Source organism: Melospiza georgiana, chromosome 1 (genome assembly GCF_028018845.1).
Source record: "Melospiza georgiana isolate bMelGeo1 chromosome 1, bMelGeo1.pri, whole genome shotgun sequence".
Taxonomy (NCBI): Eukaryota; Metazoa; Chordata; class Aves; order Passeriformes; family Passerellidae; genus Melospiza; species Melospiza georgiana.
The window spans coordinates 37,411,670-37,435,154 of record NC_080430.1 but is presented as its reverse complement, the minus strand read 5'-3'; the positions used below and the strand labels follow the sequence as shown (position 1 = coordinate 37,435,154).

The following is a 23,485-nucleotide window of genomic DNA, read 5'->3' as shown; positions in this document are numbered from 1 at the left end:
TGCTGACTTGGAGCTGCCATGTGTGCAGCAAGGATGGGGATTAGTGCTTTGGATCAATGCAAGGCAGGGGTGTCTGCCCTCCACACATCATAGCATTGCCTTTCTCTTACCTTTGAAACCCATTTTCTGTATACTTCTAAACCTAGTTTATGTCTATTTTAGTATTTTCCCCCATTTTTCTATGTTAAGGTCATAATCCCTGGCAGATTTCTGGTGCATTGGTTGCATCAGCTAACCCAGGTAATGAAGGGCTATGTTAAATTTGTACAAGCAGATTATACCTAACCTCTGGCTGAGTAGATTTTTAAGTGCCAGAATGTGAGACATGTGGATATTACTTTGATGGAAACCACACAAGATTTTCCACAGACATATATGGAACTCTATATGCATTTACTTGATGCATGTGCACTTCACAGACAATAAGAAGAAAAAAGGAAACACCTCAAAACCTCCTTTAATATGTAATCAAAGAGGAGAAAAATAATCCCTTTTGCATCAAGTGCTTCATGCCTCTTTCTATTCATCAGATAAAATCTTCAGAGGCGAGAGGACATTTTATAAGATTTCATGCTTCAGATCTCAGATGTTCACCTCTTTAAAGTCTAATCCATAAACAAAAATCGAGCCTTCTTTCATGTGTTATATATCTGCATCACTTAAACATCCCTGTGATAATATTAACAGCATATTTTTGGGGAGCTGCAAACAATGGAAACTACAAAAATGGAATATTTTAAAATTACAAGTAAAATAGCTGAGAATTTCAAAGCCACATCAGTCTCAAAGACAAACTATGATGAGACATGTCTCCAAAATTACAGATCCACCAGTAGCAACTTTGAGGATCCTTGTCATATTAGAATTCAGGTGAACACTTGGAATGGATAGATTCAATAAATATGCCATTTGATTTCCATTGCAGAGAAACTGGATAGGATTTTTATTATATCTCTTCCTAAATTAGCACATGAAGAGAGAGATGGTCATGAGCCAAAATCCAAGGCACAAACACACTCCTAATAAAGCTGACAATTCAGACCCTCGTATCTACTTTTTCTTTTAAAATTTTTTTTAACGAATGAAATTAAAAAATCAGGGTTTGAGCATATATCAAGTGAAATTGTAATCTTCTGCCAGATTTTGGGAATTTTATCACTGGTTTTTGAGCATCTGTAACATCATCCAGGGAAAGTTTGAATTTGGACGTAATGCAGTCAGAAGAGAAAAACAATGATAAATATTAAAGGTTCCTGTATTGCTCTTGAGGCTTGGACATTCAAGATACACAAACTTCTGTGGTCAAAGGCAGGTGGGTGACATGAATACCTTCATATCTGGTTCCTTTTGAATGCCTGCCTTACCCTTTGCAGGTGCAATAATCTGGACACTGTATCATCCCCAAGATCCTTAGGGAAGGTATTTACTAAGGACATACATTGAGACAGATTTCTTAAATACTTTCATAACCCATAGAGCTTTCCAAGATAAATGTGAAATCCTTGCTGTGTTAGAGCGTTTTTACATACAAGCTTAACCTCTGTCAGGTGTACCAAAAGTTAATTTGAGTTGAAAGGTGAATTCTTTTATAAGACTAACGAATATTCTTTGTAAATAAATTGGCTTTTGTATTTCTACTTGAATGTGCACTTAGAAGGTAGCATTAAAAAAAATACACTTTGCTGAGCTTCAACTCATCTAACTTGACAAAGTCATAACAAGATATTGACCCATTGTTTTCCCTGAAAATGAAACTTCCATGGTGAAATAAATACTCAATGAACTAATCAGTTTCAGTAGGAAGAGGAGTACAATCAAGGAATCAAAAAAGGAAAAAAATATCTAAGATCTAATTGCAATGTTCCTTGTAACAAGAAAAACACAGCTGAGCCCACAAAGTGCTGAAAACCTGAAAATTAGGCTTTAATTATCTGATAAAATTCAACTCTGAGTTGAATTTTATCAGATAATTTATCTGCAAGTATCACTACTTAGAACAAAAAAGTAGCATTTCTCTTTTCTCATGGTAAAATTGATGCCACCTTCAGGATATGCACAAAACTTCCTTGTAGGAAGTAATTTCTTGTCATTATTAAGGTGTGGTCTGTTAAACAATTTAAATTTCTGTTTTGGGAAGCCATAAGTGCAAGGAGAGGTACCTCCTATTCGAAGCTTGCAATCCACCCCAGTGAAGGCACCATAAGATTTGTAATGCAAAAAGTGATCAGTCCTGGGCATATTTGTGGCTTAAAAATTGTAGAACAAAAGGACTGATATTAAATATTTACAATGATAGCATTTTATTAGAAAACAAGGTTGGAAAGCTATATTTTAAAATATTTAGTTAACAATGAGTTAGAACAGTCTGGAGTTTGGAATATCTTCCATCTAGTGCAAAATGCTACATAAACACTCTACAAAACACAGTCCACATGAATTACCAACAGCTTCCCACATTTCATGCCCTGCACATTTCTAGACAGAATCTAACTATATTTGAGGCAATAAATCTTAAAATTTCGAGATGATGTCCTATCTTCTTTTGTCTGCAAAATAAAGTTTTGCACTTTTATTTTTTCTCCTACTGTCAGAAATCCCTGAGGAAGAGCCCAGATAAAGTTTCACAGTCAGAGCCCTAGATGCTTCTTTGGCAGATAACTCATGTGAATTAGCTGTTTACATTTCTTCTCCACCATGTGGAAAAATATTATCTTTCCAGGTAATTTATTTCATGCCTACAAGTGAAATTTATTCTGGTGAGAGAAGAAAGAAAGGAGTGGTACTGGTGGGATATATCCCTTTGGGCAGAGCTTCAAGACAGTCTCCAAAAAGCCAGCAAATGCTCTGCAGGAGCACAGAGGTTATCACCTCCATAAGGCTCTGGGTGAGTTGTCCCCCTCACCCCTACACTGCATTGCTGCCTTGCTGCCTCACAAGGCTGCAGATTGCATCTCTGGGACATGCAGCTAGTATTCTGTGGGTGGCTAAACAAATACAGACAGTGCTGCTCCTCACATTTCTGAGGAGGACTCCAATGCACCTCTGTACCAGTCTCACAGTATAATGTAATAAAGATTCCCCTTGCAGGAGAGATACACTTGTTCCAAGGTAGAGAGGCCTGTCTATATTACCTATAAGAGCTATGTATAAAGATTTTAAGAGCTGACTCAGCAGACCTGAAAGGAACACATTCCCCTTGATATTTTATGACAGTTCTCTAAACATTTAGACTTACTGTTGCAAAGAAGCTCCAGTGTGCATGGTCAGTGCACCTGCATTCCTGCAGAACTAGGTCATAACTTCCTTCAGCCTCATTTGTCAAAGAGTCATTTAGAAAAGGAATGTTCTTGAAACTGTAATCTGTGATAAACTAGTACAGCTCTTCTCAACAGTAATTTGTTAGATGACTGTGTTTGAAAATGTGGGAGGTTTAAATCCCTCTTGCTTTTGCAAGTCAGCTGTTTACTCTCTTTCCCCACACCACTGAATCGCAGAATCCACTAGATTGGAAAAGATCTCTGGACTATCAGGTCCAAAGAAAGGACAAGATGAGGAAATTTTCAATATCGACTTTCTGCAATAGTAGAAGGCAATACATGCAAAGCACTTAATAAAGCTAACTATTTCTATTAAAATTTTATTTATTTACTATAAATAGTTTGAAAACAGCTCCAATGCTATTGACATATTTAGAGTGAAGAAAAACACTTTTTCATTTTTTGAAAATTATCTTGCTTTTTTCTCCCCAGTATGTTTTCCTAGGGTTCTTACACTAAAATAAAATAGTAGCATAAGTAAATTAACCACTTTTTTTGCTAAAATAGTATCATGTTAATTTAATTTTTAGATTACAGGTAAATAATGCAAATCTAAATGTATAGGTAATTTGAGAAATTAAATTGTGAGGCCATATTCAGAATTTGTAAATTATGTGAATATCATCTTCTTAAAGGAAATGCCCAGTGTCACTGCAGAAAGAGTTTCAGTATTTAACATTACTGCTCCTTAGGCAATCTGGCTGTTACTGTCTTTTTCCAGGCTATTAAAAGCCTTGCAGCTAAGTTTGGAATTAGACACATTTGTGCTGGTCATCCATTCAGTGCAAAGAGCACGTCCATCTATGCCCTCTTTGCTTCCCTGTGCTCCATCAGTCTGTACCCATCTGTTAGAGCTTTTCTGATCTTATATTTAGGCTGTAATATCCTCTTGGGCAAGAGCAGCCTTTTTATTCTGTGTTAATTCAGCAATGGAGACAAGAGGGCCTTGACCCATAAGTAGCACCCCAGGTGTTCCTGCAGTAATATTGATGGTAATGAGGAATTTTTTTAATGGTGTCAGCTAAAGAGTTAGAAACCTGTTTTGCAGCTCTATGTGTTTGGAGTCCAAATCATCCCAGAAAGGTTTTGAGCTATTACAGGCAGGCTATTCGTATCTTTTTAAAGGAATAAGAACTCTCCTCCACAAGCAATAGAGATGATTTTAAAATGAAATACTTATTTTCAAATATGTCAAAATCTCCCACACAACACAGACTTGCAGAATGTAAGTTTTAAAGTTGTTACCAAAGCTTTTTGTCTAAGTGTGTGCAGCATGGCATAGTTGGTAAATTAATCTCACCTCTACCCTGCTGTTCTCACTGCTTGGGTCTCACCATCAGAGAAATACAAAATAAAGTCTTTCAGTTCTTCTGACTATTTCTCAGTCCTAAGAGTTAATATATTAAAGTTCTGACTCAGAACCTGCAAATAAATTCTCATGGAAGGAGCGACAGTGGTAATCAACATCTTAAAATCTTTGTTATAAAAAGTATTGTTTATTTGCAAGAGCAAGATATCAAGAGGACTATACTTTTTAGAAAATCAGTGTAATTTTCTACACATATCTTGTATTTTCATTCTGTCTAACTGTCAGCAGTCTGCAAGAGTAGAGCTGTTTACTTCCAGACTCTGCTTTTTAAATCTGAGTAATGCAAGAAGTGGTGGTACCTTCCCCTCTCCTGCCATCTTTCCCACAGAAATCAAGCCAACTCTCAGCACCTATTACCTGTTCAAATGCAGTCTCCCAGTTTGGCAAAACAGGGGCAGAAGCCCCAGCACAGAAACTGTTTCCTTCTGTAGGTCTAACTGCAAAGGAAAGGTTTATTGCAGAATTGCAATATAACCATACTAATTTCCATCTGAATGGCCTGCACATGATCACACAGGAGATGATGATGACAGTATGGAGTTCAGTTTGGGTCAGCATAGAGAGCTGCAGCCTACCTGACATCCGTTTCTCCTTGTCTGTTTTATTGCTGACATCCATGCTGGTTAGATAACAGCTAAATGTGCTAACCCTCGCTGCCATCCTCTCCTTGCTTGCTCCATGGATTTTACAGCATTGTCTAAACATTCCCCTTTGTGTTCTTATCTAAGGAGCCATTGTGTTGAACAGGGACCTGCCTCTGACAGGAAGCCCTATGATAAATGGTATTAGCACTTTATTCGCTCTTGCTTTGTTTTTTTTTTTTTTTTTTTATTCCTTGATTCTAGAACATAAGCAACATTTTTCAATTCTTTTTTTAAATTATGTGCCACTTGAATCAAGGAAGTTTAGATCCAAACAAATCTGCCTTTTGTGAGGAGGAGATCAACAACAGGGGATCTGTTACTCTGGATTATAGTTAAAGATAACAAAAAACCCCACGAATTTGCAGTGAAATAAGGGCTTGATGTAAAGAAAGAGTAAAAAGTAAAGAAGAAAGGTGGTGTCTTAATGGAAAAGTACGCTACATTTTTAAAGCTGATGCAGTTCTGAAATAATACATCTGTGTCTGCACACATGACAGGTCTTTTTGAAGTGTGTGACATAAGGGAATCCTAAGCATTAGCATTTTTATCTCCAGCTCTCTTAGAGCTGACAATGAAAAACAATTTAAAATAATTAGGTATAATTACTTTTACAGAATGTGTCTTGTGAAAAACTTTACATGCTGCAGAATTCATTGACATATTCTCACAGCTTCACATTGGCTTCTTTGACTGAATGTAAGTACTAGGTAACTTTAAGCACTGTCATCTGAAAGGAAAAAAGGAACAGAAATATTTTACAGGATATAGGAAAATGGAAGAGAGACTGGAAAGACTCTTGAATAATTTCTTCATTTCTGTACAGAAATAATTTTCTATTCTGGCAGCAGAAAACCCTTCTTTTATCAAGCACCTGCTCTGGTAAAGGGCAGAGAAAAAAATGATAAATAAATAGAAAATAGGAATATATGCAAAGGACATCTCTACATTAAAAATTTAAAGCATGTGCTACAAAAGAAGAGAAAAGAAAAGCTATTTTCATCTTAATGGGATGTCTTTGGAATGCAACATGGTTTTCTAGCACCTTAGGATCTCTACTTATGTGATGGGGCTGAAGGGCAGTCCAATCACCTATTGAAGCAGCTGCTGGAAAGATTTCAAAATACATAGCAAAGGCTTTGTGGGTTTCAACTAGATTGAAAAGTTACAGTTTGAACAGCCAAGCCATGAGCTTTAAAACAGAAGTAGGAATTTCCGAGTTCTAACAGAACATCCCATAACACCAATGTGTGAGACACTAATACTTTAGCAAATTGTACAGAGCTCTCAGAGGAGGGTAGTGTAACCCTAGTACAAGGTGTACCCAGTCAAGGTTTTCAGGACTTGGATGGAGCAAGCTGTGTTTGACCTGATTTACTGCCTGTGATGGTCCTGATTCAACTATCTAACTGGTTTAAATAAACCCCAGAGGTTCTCTGCAGCCAAAAGATCTACAGTTCCAAGTACAGTTAAGGGTTAAAGACTCTGATGTAACTTCAAATTGATTGAACAGAGCTTCTATGCACAATATTTTCAACTTGCAATAATTATACTCTCTGTTGTTCCCATTACAGAAGCCATGTGGAAAGATCTTGGCCTTATTTTACCTGTTGGGACCACCCTTTCTTCTTCTGTGTTCACTAGGCAGATATTTTCCCCTACATGTGGCACTGAGAATTTCTGCCATGGTTGCAGAAATTGGTCCAGATACAGCTTTTCCACTGCGATGGAAACTGCTTTGTAGAATTAATAAATGATACCCAGGTAATTTGTAGTTCAATGCAGCAGGACACTTTGTCAAATCTCAGAGGGCTTCATCCGCATGCCAGATTTTTACCTTTGACTTTAAAACTGTCCGAAAATTTTTTTATTAGTTACAAAATCTTGGAAATGTATTAATAATGATGCAAAAAATTCACACTCCATTTAATAAGCTACTTTCATGCCTGCTTTTTTCTGGGCTACAAATCCAATAGGGTATCTCAGTCCCAGGCTATTTGGTGATTGCTTAAAATGGTTCAATCAGAAGGCAAAGTACGGTGTGTAAAGGAAAACACAGTTTAATCAAGGAACTAATCCTATAGGAAAGAACAGCAGGGAAGACTTACTAAGGCCCAGAGCAGCTAAAATACAAATTGATGTTAATCTAAATGCAAAGGGAATGCTTCAGTTCAGCTCAATAAATGATATTTTAGTTTCACACACCTGCACCTCAAACACACTGGTTTGAGTTTAGAAATAGAAAATGAAAAATTTCCACAAACTTAATTTCTATGAATATTTTAAAATATAAATTTATAAGCCCTTCCAAAACCTTAATTTGTAAGTGTAGGTCTTTATCATGTGCAGACAGGTTTCCACACATACTTCCCACATATGTTCTGGTGATTACAGTTTTGCACATGAAATTCCCTTGCAGCAGTTAAATTTCTCTGTGTTCAATCTAACTGACTGACAGACACAGAAAATACTATGTGCCTCTGCTTTTGTTGTGCAAAAATAATGAGTAGCTATGTTTATCTGCAAATAGGATTTCTTCAAAAGCCAGATGAACTTTCTCGCATTTCTGCCTTATTCAAAAGTCTAACCCGATCAGGGAAAAAAGAAAAACTTTTCTTTCATTAATATTTCACACCACAAGATGCTCCAAATCTGGCCTCATATATAGTATTTTACATAAAAAATTATTTTCACCAATCAGGTAAGATACCCAGCAGACTTTAAATAAAGATTTTTTTGGTTGTTTTGAAATACATAGTACATTAATTCTAATTTCTTCATGATTTTAATGATTTTATTTATATTTGTTCTAACAAGGCTGGATATTGTGAACCTCAAAGAATTAATGGAAAATTTACACCTTGCGTGCACAATAAAAGCATTACTTTCACAGAGGACTAAAACTTTTAAGGATTAAAAAGAGCAATAAAATTATTTAAAAGCATTCCAATGTTAGATATTCTCCTGGGATTAAAATTTTCTGTTTGAACTGCTTTAGAGTGTTTCATCATTATGTAATGCTTCAGAATTTTGGTATATCCTTGTCTTTTTCAAAGTATGTGCAATGTAATAAGGACTGTTTGTAGTCATTTGTACAACGAGTACTTTGAAAAGTTTCATAGCTTCAAAGTGATCTTCTTGTTTTGGTTGTCTACTTTATTCCTATTACTATTTCTGCATGACACTCCAGGGGCTAATTATTTTCTATAACACTGCAAGAAACCACCCAAACTAGTTGGCTGAGTCTCTCAGATATTGATACTCCAAATACTTCACAAGAGTGGTAACCATCAACCATTTCCTTCAAATATTAATTAGCAGTGAATTTTCAGCCCTGCTTCCTACAAAAAACCACCAAAAAACTAAACAGGTGAGTATTATACAGATATTTCTATTCCACACAACAATGAACCTTCAATACAGGTACCCCAGGTCAAGAGAGCATTAAAATTGATTTTACTAAATTGAAGATACCAGCACTCATGTATGACATAAATATATATTTTAAAACTCCTTTTCTTAAAGATGCAACTTCAAAACCAGAAAGGACCATAGTTCTAGAAGAATAGGTTCTGTTATCACTAATGACTAAAAAATGAAGAAAATCCATAATTGAAGCAGATTGGAAAAGAAATTAAAAGTCAAACATTCAGGTAGAGAGATGACAGACTGAAGTGAACAATTGATCACTGCTGGGGAACGAGCTAGCACTATAATATTTTATACACGATAATATCTGTGCAGTGCTGTGCAGTGTAGTCAGCATGATGTTCTTTCTTGTTCCGCACAAGGATTCATAAATCTACACGTGTCACTTCTAACCTGATGGATGTGTGTTTGGAGCACTGAAACCAGACCAATATTTTAGAGCAGAACACAGCTCTCTTGGCTGAGATCCTTGGAAATTTACAAGCACTCTTTCTGGCAGTGAGGAGAATTCACTAAGTTCCTACAGTGCCACAAAACAAACGGAACTGATGTTCCCACTAAGGCAGACCAGGGCATGCTGGGCACATGCGCTGAGCGTTGCCATCTGCCAGACAGCTCAGGAGCAGGGGCCAGCTGCAGCCTTCCCCAAAGCTCCACTTGGAGATCATTAGGACCAGCTCTTCACAAGCTGAGCATTTGTTGAAATTACTGGAAGCTGTTTTGATGTAGGTCCAGGCTACAGCTCCAGAAGGTCGGTCTGGAATACAGAAGTAGGTACACGTACCTGCATGCCCCAAACATTCCCATCATCTGGGTCCAAACCCTCTTCATTCCTTAGCACTACACTTTTATCATGTGGCTTCTGTTAGCTGATTTTCCTGACAGCCCCACTACCTGGAGATTTGTGATCACACAAAATCTCAGTTTTCATTTTTTTTTTTTTTGGAACTAAATTTCTGGCCACCATCGTTGCTAAGAATGTCTTGCAAACATGAGTCTCAAAGGTTCAAAAGCAGACTGGTAATCACACATTTTAAAAATATCATTATTTTTCATATTTTAAAAATGATTTTTAAGAATGTTTAGATTTAGTAAAAAGTCCTCATATCATTCAAACCCAAGTTTTTAATCCTTTAGCAGAAGGAAATGTTGTACAGGGACAAAGCTGGAATGATCTAAGATTGTTAATAGTGAAGATAATTCATATATAAAAAAAGAAAAATAAACACCACCTCTATCTCAACTTTCACACCAAGTCTTCTGTCACATCTATCCATTTAAGTAATTTTGCTTTGCAAAAATACCTTCATATTTACCTGCTTCTGCAGTACATTCTGAGACTTACTGTAATATGAAAACAGCAGGAGTTAAAAGTTAATTATTGCTTTGAAAAATTATGTATTGTATTGATTGATAATGGAAAAAATGGCACTGATTTTTCCCATATGAATTCTACTGCTATTTACCTAAGGGCTATGCTGGGTCTAAGAACACCAGGAACTTGTTAGTTCACTAACATACAATATTTGTGGAAGAACTAGCAGATGCATACATACCTAAAAATAATCTTTCTTCTGAAAAGAGGATAGCCTGAGTTTTAACCTGAATAAATTCACCAATGCCACAAGTGAAGGATAAGCTTAAATCTGTACCTTCAGAATTCCTGGTAAAATTGCTCAGAACCTTGTGAAAACTAAAACCAGCTGCGTCTGGTTTCTTAGCATAAACTAAGGAAAAGCTTCCTGGCACTAAAACTTCCCAGGCTGTTGAAACTCAAGAGAATTACAGGTAAAGGTCTCTCTTAATGGATATTCCAGCTTGATGCTGGAATTACAAAATTCTGACAAGAGTGAAGCTATGTGGGGAGCGCAAAGGACTTGGGCAGAATTCATAAACCTGAACTCAAGGTTTTAACCTAAAGTTTGCATCTAGGATGTAGGACACCTGCATTTTGGAAAACTCATTTCAGCCAACTTCTGCCTTGGGCCGGAAGCATCACAATCTTTAGATGTTTAAGATACTTGGAGAATCTCTGCTATATGCACCACATGGAGATCTTTCAGTACCTTGTCCCTCCATCTAAATTTACTGAAGAACTCAGTGGGGAAGACAGTATCTTGAATTAAAGCTGTTCACTTCAGTCCAACGTGGGACACATAACGCCTGACTGAAAAACCCTGAAGGCACAGTCTCATTTTCAGCCTTTCCTACTGGCACTACTCAGGTGCTGAGCACCTTTTCCTGCACCTTGCCACTGACAGCTAATTGTGAGCGTTCACTGGGAGTCAGCATCCAAGTCCTTTTAAAGGCTCTTGACTGCAAGAGTGTGATAAACAAAGTGTGTGTGGGAAGTTTTATATTGCAGAGTATGTGGTACAAGCACAATTGAGTTCTTGTTTTCAAAGGTGCTGTACATTAAAAAATGAATATAAAATGAGTAAAAACCTGGGATGAAAATTGAGGTATTCAACTGAAATAAAGATTTAAACAGCTGAAGAACAATGCCCTTTACAGGACTGGTTTTAAAGCTTATTCCAAAGAAAATATTTATTAACTATAAAAAACACAGGTTATTTTTTTACTGTATTTTGCATTGATAACAACCCCATCCAGAGCCAGAATGTTGTGTTACTGTAGGAATAATAAAAAGTTGCAGCTAAATTTCTGGTGGACAGGAAGGAATGTTTTTTTGAGACAGTGGCACAAATTATACTTGACAGTTTTGATTATCTAAGGGAGCCAGCATCCTGACTCTTAGCCCTGTCCTAATCTCCTTGCTACACTCAAGACAGCCGGGTTTCAACAGCTCACATGGTTCTCACAGAATGAATGCCTTCAGCAACAGGAAATATTTTCAATATTTTCTGTTTCCTCTAGAGTCAGGTAGAAAAATAATTTTCTCGTGTTTAATAAGATCTTTAAAGTGTATAGTATATAGCTCAGTATATATTAATACAAAAAAGTAATCAGCAAATAAAGAACCCATGCCTAAATCTGATGCCAATTAAACTATAGAAATGGGATCCAATGGAACTGGATTGTTAGTATCAGCCAGGAGCCTAAACACAGTCTAGCCTCTACTCTGTGTCAGCGAACAGAAAGTTTATTTTTTTACAGGTTGGTGGGGATCATGCCATGTCCCCTGAGACATCTGTTTCACCAGTGAAAACAAATGGGGGGAACAAGGTGAAATGTAACAGAGAGGGACCTGAAAATGCCAAAAGGGAAAAGCAGGGCAAGAACAGTACCACAGTCTCCAATGGATGGGAATTATGTGTCCAGGAGTTGTGGTTTTATCAGACATTAGAGTCAAAATGTTGCACATGGAACAACTCTTTCCTAAGATGGGAGAACTTGCTGAGGTAAAGGTTTCCAGCATCTAACAGCACTGCCCATGGTGTATATCTTCCAAATAATGTAATCAGCTAAATCTAGCAATACGAGAGCTAAGAAGAGATCCAGTTTTTAATGCTATGTCCCAATGCCCCCATGTCAGGACAGTCCATCAGTAAGAGACCCAGACATTTCACCTTTCTCACTGTACAACCAAGTGGCTAAATTTGTGAATGTAACCACGTTTTTAAATTGTTTGCCATGTGAATGTTGGCTGAATAAGGACAAAAAGTGAAATAAAGGCTTACAATTAGGTCCAGGAAGAACAAAGCAAATGCCATTTTCTGTTCTGGGTATTTTCATAGGAACAATGTTATCACTCCCATTGCCCCTATTCGAATGCAAATTAAGCACCACAGTTGTTTAAATTAGCTAGAGAAATAGATACACGAAGCAAATGCTGCTAGATCTGGGCCATGGCGGATATCTTAAGGCACAGCAAGGTTCAAAGTATTGTGTTAACAGTACTGCAGCTTTAAAATGTTTGCTTTAAGTGTTAGCAAACCTCAGTCTTGAAATCTGTGCTACAGGTTGTCTGAGGAAGCACTAAATGGAGTAAGTAAAAGCTAATAGCTTTTTTCTCCCTTTGCCTCTACCTCCCCCAAAAAAGCAGCAAACATTAAAAGCAAATTAATCTTCTTTTCATTCCAGACATGATTTGCCTTTCTTAGGACAAACCCATCCCTATACTTCAGCTATTCCATACATGGAGCATCCATACTCATGGTGCCATACTGTTTACAAGTGGACATCACCTGAGACATCCAGTGAAGAATAAAAAATGGAATTTCCAAGGCAGAGACACATTTCCTTTAATTAAAAAAAAAGTATAGGAATTATATTTTTTTATGGTATTTTTTAACATTTGCCATTAGAAAGCCTCTCAAAGGCTGAAATAAACTCTGTGTATGATGCATTGATGGAAATTTGAATCTCCACTTCTGGTATATAGAAATTAAAAGTTAAAAAATTAAAACCTTGAAGTCTAAGAGTAGGGATCATATTCTACTGCTTTGCCTGCAGTAAGAAACCTCTTTTACATGCTCTTCAAAACAGCACAAATTTTTCAGTTGAGGTCTTCCTTTAGGAGAACAGAATATCCTCAGTGCCTTACAGTAATACAACCTTAATTATACTCCAAGCAAGATTTCTCCTGTGTGCATTATTTGCTCATGATTTATTATGATTTCCAGACCTCATTTTACTTTGCTTAATTACTCATACTCTAAATTACAACTACTATTCTCCCCTCAAATTATCTCCAGTGTGGATGCTATGAGGTGTAGTGAACTTGTCATTTGAAGTTTTCTTAAATGACAAAAAGAAAGGTTTGCTACATACAATCACCAACATAGCAAAAGGTACACAGAGGGCCAAGACTTAATTTCATTGTGTTGCATCAGCAAGTAGTTTGCATGTGGAGAGCAGTAGAATTTGTACTGATTGAAAAAATAACATAAATTTTTGTGCTCATATATGTGACACATAAGCTTAACCAGAAATTTTGTCAGTGCTGGAGTAGTCCTTGCAAAACAACAGCTTCATGACAGATATCTGGAATTTTCTCTGCTCTTTTCTTTCAACCAGTATCTAATATTTTAACATTTTAAACCTTTAACATTTTAAAACCATTTCATTTAAAAAAAACCCCAGCAAACAAACAAAAAAATCCAAACAAATCCCCAAAGCTGTAAATTATTTAACTTAGCTCTAGAACTAATATCTGTAGGAGCATTACAGGAGTCATTGCAGTATCATTTTTATTATAAATTTATAGCATCTAAATATTTTAGAGACCATCCATGAAGGTGGTGGAACAGCCATCCAGGCAAAAATGCAAACTCATACCTTTAGGAAAGAAAAACCCTAGAAGAATGCCTACCTATCTGTAAGCTCAAGAAAAGCCCTTTTTCCATGTAGAAGGTGAAAGCCTGAGAGCATGCACCACTAAGTGCTTTGGCCCACCCAATGTGGAAATGCACTGCCTACAGCTGTCCAGGGAATGTCCCTGATTGCCACAGGTTGAGGTAAGTTGGTGGTGAGGGGCTGTTAAGGAGCAATTCCAGCCTGGGAAGCCCACTGGGGGATGATCAGTTTGTGATAACCCAGATACAATCCCTGCACTGAGACACAAATGGGACTTCTGGGAAATGTCTCTGTTCCAGTTGAACTGGGGTTGGTTCTGGTGAGGCTGTTGGGACATTTGGTTATTACTGCTCTTGCCCAAGAAAGGACAAAACTGATGGGTGAAGCTTAGTGTTTTCATAGTAATAAATGCCAGGAGCCCCATGAGGAGTGTTTTCTGAACATGGCCTTGCCTCAGGGAAAATGGAGCATGGGGAGCACGGCCGGCAGCCCTACCCAGGGAGCAAGGATGCAGCCCACCATCATCATTTGGACTGCAATGAATGCTTTGAAAGCAGCTATTGTTTGTGGCCTACATAAGCTGACAAAGTGCCTTCAGAGCGGCTTCTCACCACAGAGACATTATTATTATTATTATCTGGATTTGTTTCTCTGTTTGCACTATTTGACCAATTTTTGCACAGTGGGCTTTCTTTGTACATTCTCCCCTAGAGCTGCAGTCTTTTCTGTCAGAAGTTTGCTCTCTATAAGGAGTTCAGCTGCAGGTCACAGACCTGGTTTACAAATGAAAAGACAAATCAACAATCCACTTAGAAGAATAAGAAGACTCCACAAGTCTTTAAGTAACATACTGAAAAACTAGAAACACATATTTCCTGAGCTTTCTTCTTTTTCTCTTCCTGACCCAGCATCTTCACTTCTTTGAGGTTAAGAACTTTTATATGATTGTTATTTTTCCCTCATATTTATCATAGTTAAGTCATATTTAGACAGATGATAATGGGGGTAAGAAAAACCAAAGAATCTCCAAGAAGGAGATAAAAATAGGGCAATCTGCAGTTTGAATGCATATCACTGAGCTTTTGGTCACAGATGTTTGCACTATTTTCCCCACACCAAATGTTTTTTCTCTTGGGGAACTGTTTTGCCTTTAGATAAACTTTGTTTATGGAAGATGTTTCATTGCAAAAAATGAAAAGCTGAAGAATTGATGTAGAACACGCAGATCACAATGAAGGCTGGGATAGAAACTAAAGATTGGACCAAAACTGAGCATTCCATTGATAAACATGATAAACATTGATAAACATCTGCTCTGAAAAATCTAAGCCTGCAGATCCTCTAAACAGTAATTTCAAAGGAAGTTTTTAACTTGAAGACATTTCAGGGCCTATCTGTTTCAATGCATTGGAAGAAATAATCTGCACATTTGAGGGAATGTTTTGACTGATGAATTTTCCTAATTTGCAAAACCAGGATGAGTTGTCTAATGTAGTTGTCTATGCAGTCTGCCTAGTCATTTCCTACACAGATCCTGAATTTTCCCAACTTTGAATCACTCTTAAAAATCTAAAATCATCTTGTATTTTTTCCAACTGATTTTTATTTTAACCCGCTTCTTCAGATTGATCAGAAATTCAGAGACTGCCAGTCTCTTCCTTTTCTGTACAAACAGCACTAAATAATGGTATAAGATTGAGCAAAACCTGAAATTTTGAGTGAGTTATACATACATTTTTATATATTTATACACATTTATGGATATATACACGTGCGTGTATACGTCGATGCGGGAAGGAAGAACTTACCTATGTCCCAAGTAAGGGGGTTGTTCTGCTCCATCTCCCTTTTCCCTATGACATACCAGATGCAGGCCATCCAGTGAGCAAGCAAGGCAAACATGGACATGAGGAGCGTGAGGACGATTGTGCTGTGCTGGGAGTAGCGATCCAGCTTCTGCAGGAGGCGCAGCAGCCGCAGCAGCCGCACGGTTTTCAGAAGGTGGACAAGGGAAACCTGGGACAACGGGGAGAGAAAACCACTTGTCAGCACCCAAACACCTTGGCAGCGGCTTACTGCTATCACACAGACCTCTGGTTTCAAGAAAGGAAATTCTAAAGCCCTGTGAAATGTTGCCCACTCCTCATGCAGCTGCGCATCTGACTGGAATAAATCTTAAGATAGCAGAGAACAGCAAAGAAGATGTTAAAAAAAGAAATATGAAATTTTGATGTGTAAATACACAATTACTCTTTCTGATATAAACCAAGCAAACTTAAAATGCTAGGATATCTTTCATGTTATCCTTTTTTCATGCAGTTTTCTTTCAGATTTATCAAAAATATTTGTCCTTGTGAAAAATTGATTCTTCCCAGCTCTAGAAGAGAAACACAATTGTCAAACTAACCAAAAATAGTTGGATTGCAATATGAAATCACAAAAAAAGTATCTCCAAACACAAAATGATTTTCAGCTAACAGCAGACCTAATTTAACTGTGTATGAGATGAAACTAGCCTATAATTTTGCATGGAAGAGGCAATAACAAATAGATATTTTGCAGAACAACATAGCAGAGAAATTAGAGAAACCTCAGATTTTTTCTTGAGATTTAACCTTGGCATATTTTATTGCTCTGCACTAAGTAATCATCCAAAAAAGCTTTCATTAAAACTTCTAATACTGCTTCTTAAATTCCTTAACTAAAATATTATTGCCCTTAAACTTTATGTGGCAAAAGCAGCACCTAATCTGCTCAGCACCCTGAGTATACATCAGTTTATGAAGTGTATGGCTCTGGCTTTAGAGGAGTTCCAGCATAAAGCAAACAGTGTCTAGATGACCCCAACCCTTCCAGAGCATCCTGCAACTGACATCCATACCATATTGTGCACAGCCCACGGTTTTGCTGCGAATGTACTTGGCTTGTGCTTCAGCTGTTGAGCAGAGTTAGCAAACAATATACAGATTAGGATCCAAACAGTTTTAATGTGTTTGTCTAAGATTAAATAGCCATAATTTTTAATAACAGTAAGCATTTTTTTTGCTTCCTCCATTAATGAGACAGTAGGATTAAGGCCTGCTTGATACAGGATACCCACATCAGCTGGAAAAGTAGCATCAGACTTTATGTGTCTTGCCACAGCACTCCCAGAGCACAGTAAAGAGCTCTCCCAAAAGCAAGTCTAAAAACACAGCTCAATCAATATCCTTTTGCTTTTTCTAATCCAGAATATCCTGATGCTCAGCCTTTCTGTTACCATAGATAACAATCTGAAATCTAAATTATATTGGTGTGCATTCACCAACAGCTAGATCTGAGGTGACTGACATATTTTGTAACATCAGGTGTTTTTGATTATTTCAAAGATTTAACAACTCATTGATTATATTCCACTCTCAGGAATTAAGTATATGAGAAACCTGTAAAGAAGAAAATAAGGAACCTACAAGCATTTTTTTTTTGCCACTACAGTTTTGGTAGTCCATAAGTAATTCTCCCATGAGCCTCTTCAAAGGGCAATACTTGCAGCCCATTATTTAATGTGTTTTTTTTTTTTCTCAAGAACCTTTACATTTTTTTCATGTACATAGAAAGGAAAAAAAATCAACAAAAAATATGGCATTTTTCAAAAAACATTGTTAAAATAAGGTCTGACATTTGAACACACAAATATTTACAAGGTCGTTTCTTGCATTTCATTTCCATGGCATTCTCCATCTACAGTGCCAGGGAATTAGTTATGTCTGTGGCCTTAAGCCCAAGAATATCTGCAAATCTAGGGCAGAAGGCTGAAAAACACTTGAAGTAATTGCCTGGTTTATATTATTACAGTCATACAGCTTTAATGTATAGTTATTCTTTAACTGCCATGAAACTCTACCAACTGCCTCTGTTCCAGTGGTAATTAATTTCACAAAGTCTCCTTTTCTTCTCTCTCATCAGCTTGTTTGAATCAAACATGGTTCTGTTGCACTTATAACATAAATGCACTTAAACATAAATTCATGACTGACTCTTCAAGGTGTAGCAGTAACATACAAACAATTGTATAATGTTTATTTATATAATGATTGTATGTGTGCTATGCCCTACACATTGGACCCTTCATCTTCCCACGGGAACCTATGTTGTAAAACATCACAATTAAATAATGATAGCTTTGGTGAAATTATTTCATTCTTTTATTAAGATTCCTACAAACAAAAAATTGCAAAAGGACTGTTATAATTCTGTGTGCCCTGCCAGTTATCAGTCTTCCCTAAATTCTGACCATTTTTGTTAAGCTACAAAGACATGAATCATATATCATAATATTCTTTTTAATGTGGAAGCAGGTTTCATTTTAAGGCCTAAGGTCTTCCCCATTTCAAAATAATTTCTTCATAAAATTAAACACAGATGTAATTAATCATGTATTATTGCACTGAATTTTCTCATTAGTCATGCCAAATGCTCCTCTGGTATTGTGCCCAATATGTCATTGAAAGATCTAAAATGCCATCAGGCAGCTTCTTTTTCTATGTCACAAATTTAGGAAGACAAAATAAAGAGTCAGCACCCATACTTGTGCCTGGAAAGATTTTTCTTTGCCCACAGATATAAAATCATCAAAATTTTCCATTTTGTTAATCGTTTTAGACTAGCTGGGTTAACCTTTTTCTGTCAAAAGGACAGGGACAGAATTTTATTTGAGACTAACACAAACTCAATCAGCATAGTCCTGAGAACTACTGACAACAAATAAAGCTGCTACAAACCAATGATGAAGTTCTCTGCTTGGAAGAATCATCTCCTACACAAAAAATGAATTAATGAAGAAATGGGATATAAATTTTAAGAAATGACTGGTGGGAGAGATTTTAATCATTTTTTGTCCACCTGGTTATTTGCTTTGCCTCAAATAATGATACTATTGCCCTAAAAGCATTGATAGCTATTCAAAAAGGAGCAATTCAATCATTATAGCTAGGGCTTAATGGCCTGATTTTCATGGCAACATTTGAAAACATATCTCCCTGTATTAAGAGAACCTTCATGTCAGATGAACAAAGGGATGGAAGGAGCTTGGCAGGCACTGAAGATAGGCAGGAATGGGTCTATGGTCTCAGATCTCCCAAGAGTCCCTGATTTTAACATTAGGGCAGAATCCAGGTAAGGTGTAAAGGCAGTAGAGCCAACTCATACAGTTTAACTTATGTTTCTTTCAGAATATATACAAAACCAGCAAACGACTCCACAGCATTTACATGCACTCTGGCTCCATCAGTCTCCAGGTGGGGTGTGACAAATCTGTGCCATACATACACAGGTATGTATGGCACTATACCTATGGCTTGCAGAATTTAGAGCGTCCCTAAAGGTTTGGCCCTTGTGCCAAGGCCTGAGCAGCAAAGGGGTGAGATGCTCCCTGATGCCCCTTCTCACCGTTCTGTTGAGGCAACATCTGAAAGTCGATGAAGTGAAAATCTGAGAACAGACATGAGGAAATGGCTTATTAAATCATGAAGTCTGGAAACAGTGTAGTGTGATTAACACCTCCCCGTGTTTTGAGACAGCTGATAAGTCATTGTTATCTTGAGGTTTATATTAACAGTTGCCAAGTCTTGTCACGACAGGAGATATGATACAGTAAGGCAATGTGTTCCCACCAAGGAATCACACAGAGGTCTCATTAAGGGAAAAAGCTTAAAAGTACGACAGGAGATGTGTATTAATCATATTATGGCAGCATTTTTAATAACGTGATATTTTAATTGTAAAAATAATCATTGGATAGTACTTTCTTTTCCAGAATTAAGTACAGAAATCTTATCAGTCCTTCCACTTGGGACAAAAATTTGTTTTCAGGTTTTTTAATTTTTTCTTTGACGGTAAAAGTAAACATGGTTAATTTAATGAAAGTTATTAATAGAAATTAAGCCAACATTATTATGTTGGCTGTTTGGTTGGAGTGCAAGGGATAAACTGAGATAGCAATGTGTTGAAATAGATTACCCACTTCTTATAAGGAAACAGTGGACAATGTGAAAGTAACTATCAGTTTCTAAAAAGCATCTTCACTAGCAGTTTATTGATGGTTCTTTATGTAATAAATGACATGAAAAGAGATTTCATTGAAGGAAATGAAAATAAATTTAAAATCAAGCATGACACCTTGTATGGGACCCTTCCTGGCTACTTCTTTTCTGTTTGTTGGGGTGTTTTTTGGTATGTGTTTATCCTATCATCTCTGTACTTGTCTGTAACTCACTTGTAATGAAATTGAGATTGAGTGCATCTGTTTATGAAAGATCAAAATTATGGGAATTAGAAAGTGGACAGCTGATAACCTTAGGTTTTTATGAAAAAAATCCACAAAATTAAGAAACACCTGCTGATATTTTTTTTTTTTAACTGAACTTTTTGATTCAGAGGGTGCATTTCTGAGGAGGGATTGTTTGCTTATTTGCTTATTGCAATTTCACTTTGTAGATCCCTACTCTACAAAATCCAAGAGGGCTAGCAGAATAAAAACCTTCGTCTTAACATAAGTAAGTCAACACAAATATAATCCATCATGATTGTGACATCACCTAATTTTAGAACAAACATTTTCAAAGCAGATTAAGCTTTTTGTCATTACGTTCCTAAAAAAAAAAAGATGAGTTGAAACTAAAGTCAAAGTAAGTGAAAATTGTAAACAGTACACATTAGAACATACAAAAAATTAGTAGTCGTGCTGTAATTTTTTCATGAAAATTCCCACAAATGAAGAGAAAGAGGATTCCTGACTAAATAAACATGCTGACCATAACAATGATTTACTTTACCACAGTAAAGTGCATGAGTTTTGAAAAATTAAGGACTGAATTTATGCACCATAAGAGAACAAAAGTCATAGCAAACTGTGTTTGAGTAAAGTAATTAGACATGAAGCTAACATAGATGCAACTGTTTACAAAGTAAAGATAATTGAATTAAAAATTGGTGGATCCAGAGTGAAAATACACCACAAAGCTGTAAAAGACACCTAGTTATTTTAGTTAATTCAGTTTCAGTCTCCAGATCTGGGGAAAAAAACCCACATCAACAAACCCCTCTTGAAAAGAGAGAACAGTTGAGAAGGCAAGTTAGTACTTACCACAGTGACGTTGAAAGCATAAAGAAGATCAAAAGGAAGTGCAGCAATTAAGTCAATGATAAACCACGTGGTCACATAGTGGATACAAATAGATCTTGCCTCAAATATCACTTGGCCAGACTTGCTGACATATGTTGTTCGGAAATTTAAAATAATATCTGCTTGACAAAGAATGAACAGAATCAGAGACAGTGATTTCTTAATTCCTGGGCACAGCACCAGGAATTCAGAATAATACTGTTTGGTTTTCTTCTGCATCATAAATACCAGATGGATATTCTAATACAGAAGCAAAAAACATAGTAGTAAGAGATGTACATACACAGAGTTAAACCAATGAATACATTATTCTTTTCAAGGAGTAAACAAAATGTCTAAAACATTTATCACTCCCTGATTTAAAAAGGGGGTTGATCCACACACACTGATCTTTAAACTGTACAAATATTGCTATTTTGCTAAATGAAAAAAAAATGTTATTTTTGTCCATAAAATTTACTCACTTTTTTTGAAATAAAAAATCAATAATTATTTTATTTTAAAATGTGATTTAAACTCTTTTAGTGATAGCTACTTATCACAGATGATGAATGTCATCCTCAAGGATAACCATTTTTTTAGCAACTGAAAAATGCTGAACACGCTTGAATAAAAGGTCTTTTGGGCTATGGTGGAGATCACAAAAGTGATATGAATTGCTTGGTGGCTTGTGTATTTTGTATGCTCCCATCTAACACTCCGAGATGCGTGTCTTTCGGTATGAGATGTACTTTTGACGCGTCTTGCCAAAACACATTAGCACTCGGAAAAAACCTCAGGTCTTGACAACAAAGTCTCAATTATTTCATGTCCTACAAGACAAAGACTATAATCTGTCCTCAAGCTATGCACCCTGTTTCTACTAATATTAGTGAGAACTACTCATGTAACTTTTACAGAGTCAGAAAAGAATGCAGCCAACCATTAAGGCTGGGGTTTTACAGCAAGATAGCTTTAGGGGAAAAAATGAGATTGATTTGCATTTCTCCCTAGAAGTTCTTTAGGTAGGCTACACTAAGACTATCTTTTTCCTCCCCACTGGGGCCAAAAAAGAACAAGAGAGAGGTTCAGCACACAGAGAAAATCATGCTAGATGACTCCTTTGGGGTATCAGAAAAGATTCATTTGGGGTAAATTTTGATCAAACTCCAAGTTCTAATGCTCTATGTCTGAAGAATAATAATTTTCCAGGTTTCACTAGCAGAAAATTTTTATGCTGTCTTCTGCAGCTGGAAGCTAGACACCCTGCTATGATCATTTCCCATATTGGATAACCTGTACTTTGCTAGTAATAAACCTATACTAATTCCAACACTTTGACCTTGGCTTCTACCTCCCTTTGACCCAGTAGAGTCAGTTAATGAAAAAATCCTAAACTAACGAAATCTCTGAGGAATTTCTCAGTTTTTGGGCACAGAATCATTTGATTCTGCTTTTTTTTTTTTTTTTTTTTTTTTTTTTTTTTTTTTTTTTTTTTTTTTTTTTTTTAGGATTTAGTGCAAAACCATAACACAAAGTGACCTAGACACATTAGGAGATATCTGGTTCATGGACTGAGGTCTTGCAGGTTATAACTAGTTCATGGTTTAAGAATGTTTTCCTTCAACCAGGTCCTCAGGCTGAAGAGAACATATAAATGAAATCAGAGATATAATGATTTAGATTACCTCATGAAGTAGTCTCATTCCTGCATTCTTAAAGCTACAAAAATGTGATGAAATTTTCAATAATACAGCTAAAATGGGAATATAGCATAACTTCACACGGTTCATAATGAGCAAGGCAGTGAGTTTAACTCCACAGGTGCTTTTTAGAGACAGTTGGTTACTAGCCACATTTCAAGGTCAGCATGGCAACACCAGTCACATACGGAATACCTTCATGAAGATTTATTTCATAGAGATAAGAAAGATAAAGATATTTGCACCACTAGTATTTTGAAACTGCTCATTCTCATTTGTGTCACAAACTCCAAGGTGTAGTTATCAAAGTCAGAAAAAGTATTTGCTTATTTATGGCCCATTAGTGTCTGGGAAACCACTAAAGCTTTAACAGAAAAGGGGATAAATTCTTGCTTTAAATATAAGTACATCCAATACACCAAAGGCTTATCAATGTGCATATGCAATTCACTGTTCAAGATTGAGGAGATTAGAGGCTTTTCTGCACTGCACACTTTTCTGCTGTCCTATCAAGGCAATTTAGGGCAACAGCCCCAGATAATAGCTATATCCAAAAAAAAAAATAAATATATATATATATAGGAAATGTTAAGTGCTTCTTTCTGCATCCAGTTTATTAGATAAAA

At 36.5% G+C, this 23,485-nt stretch overlaps 1 protein-coding gene across 1 annotated transcript in view; it reads right to left on the bottom strand.

Moving 5' to 3' along the window:
- KCNH8 (potassium voltage-gated channel subfamily H member 8) overlaps positions 1-23,485 on the bottom strand; it is a 176,793-nt gene that overhangs the window by 52,118 nt on the left and 101,190 nt on the right. Inside the window, exons 6-7 of the mRNA XM_058025604.1 lie at positions 21,139-21,296; positions 15,824-16,031 (exon numbers count right to left, since the gene is read on the bottom strand). Coding sequence (XP_057881587.1) covers positions 15,824-16,031; positions 21,139-21,296 — 366 coding nt within the window. The remainder of the gene's footprint in view (positions 1-15,823; positions 16,032-21,138; positions 21,297-23,485) is intronic.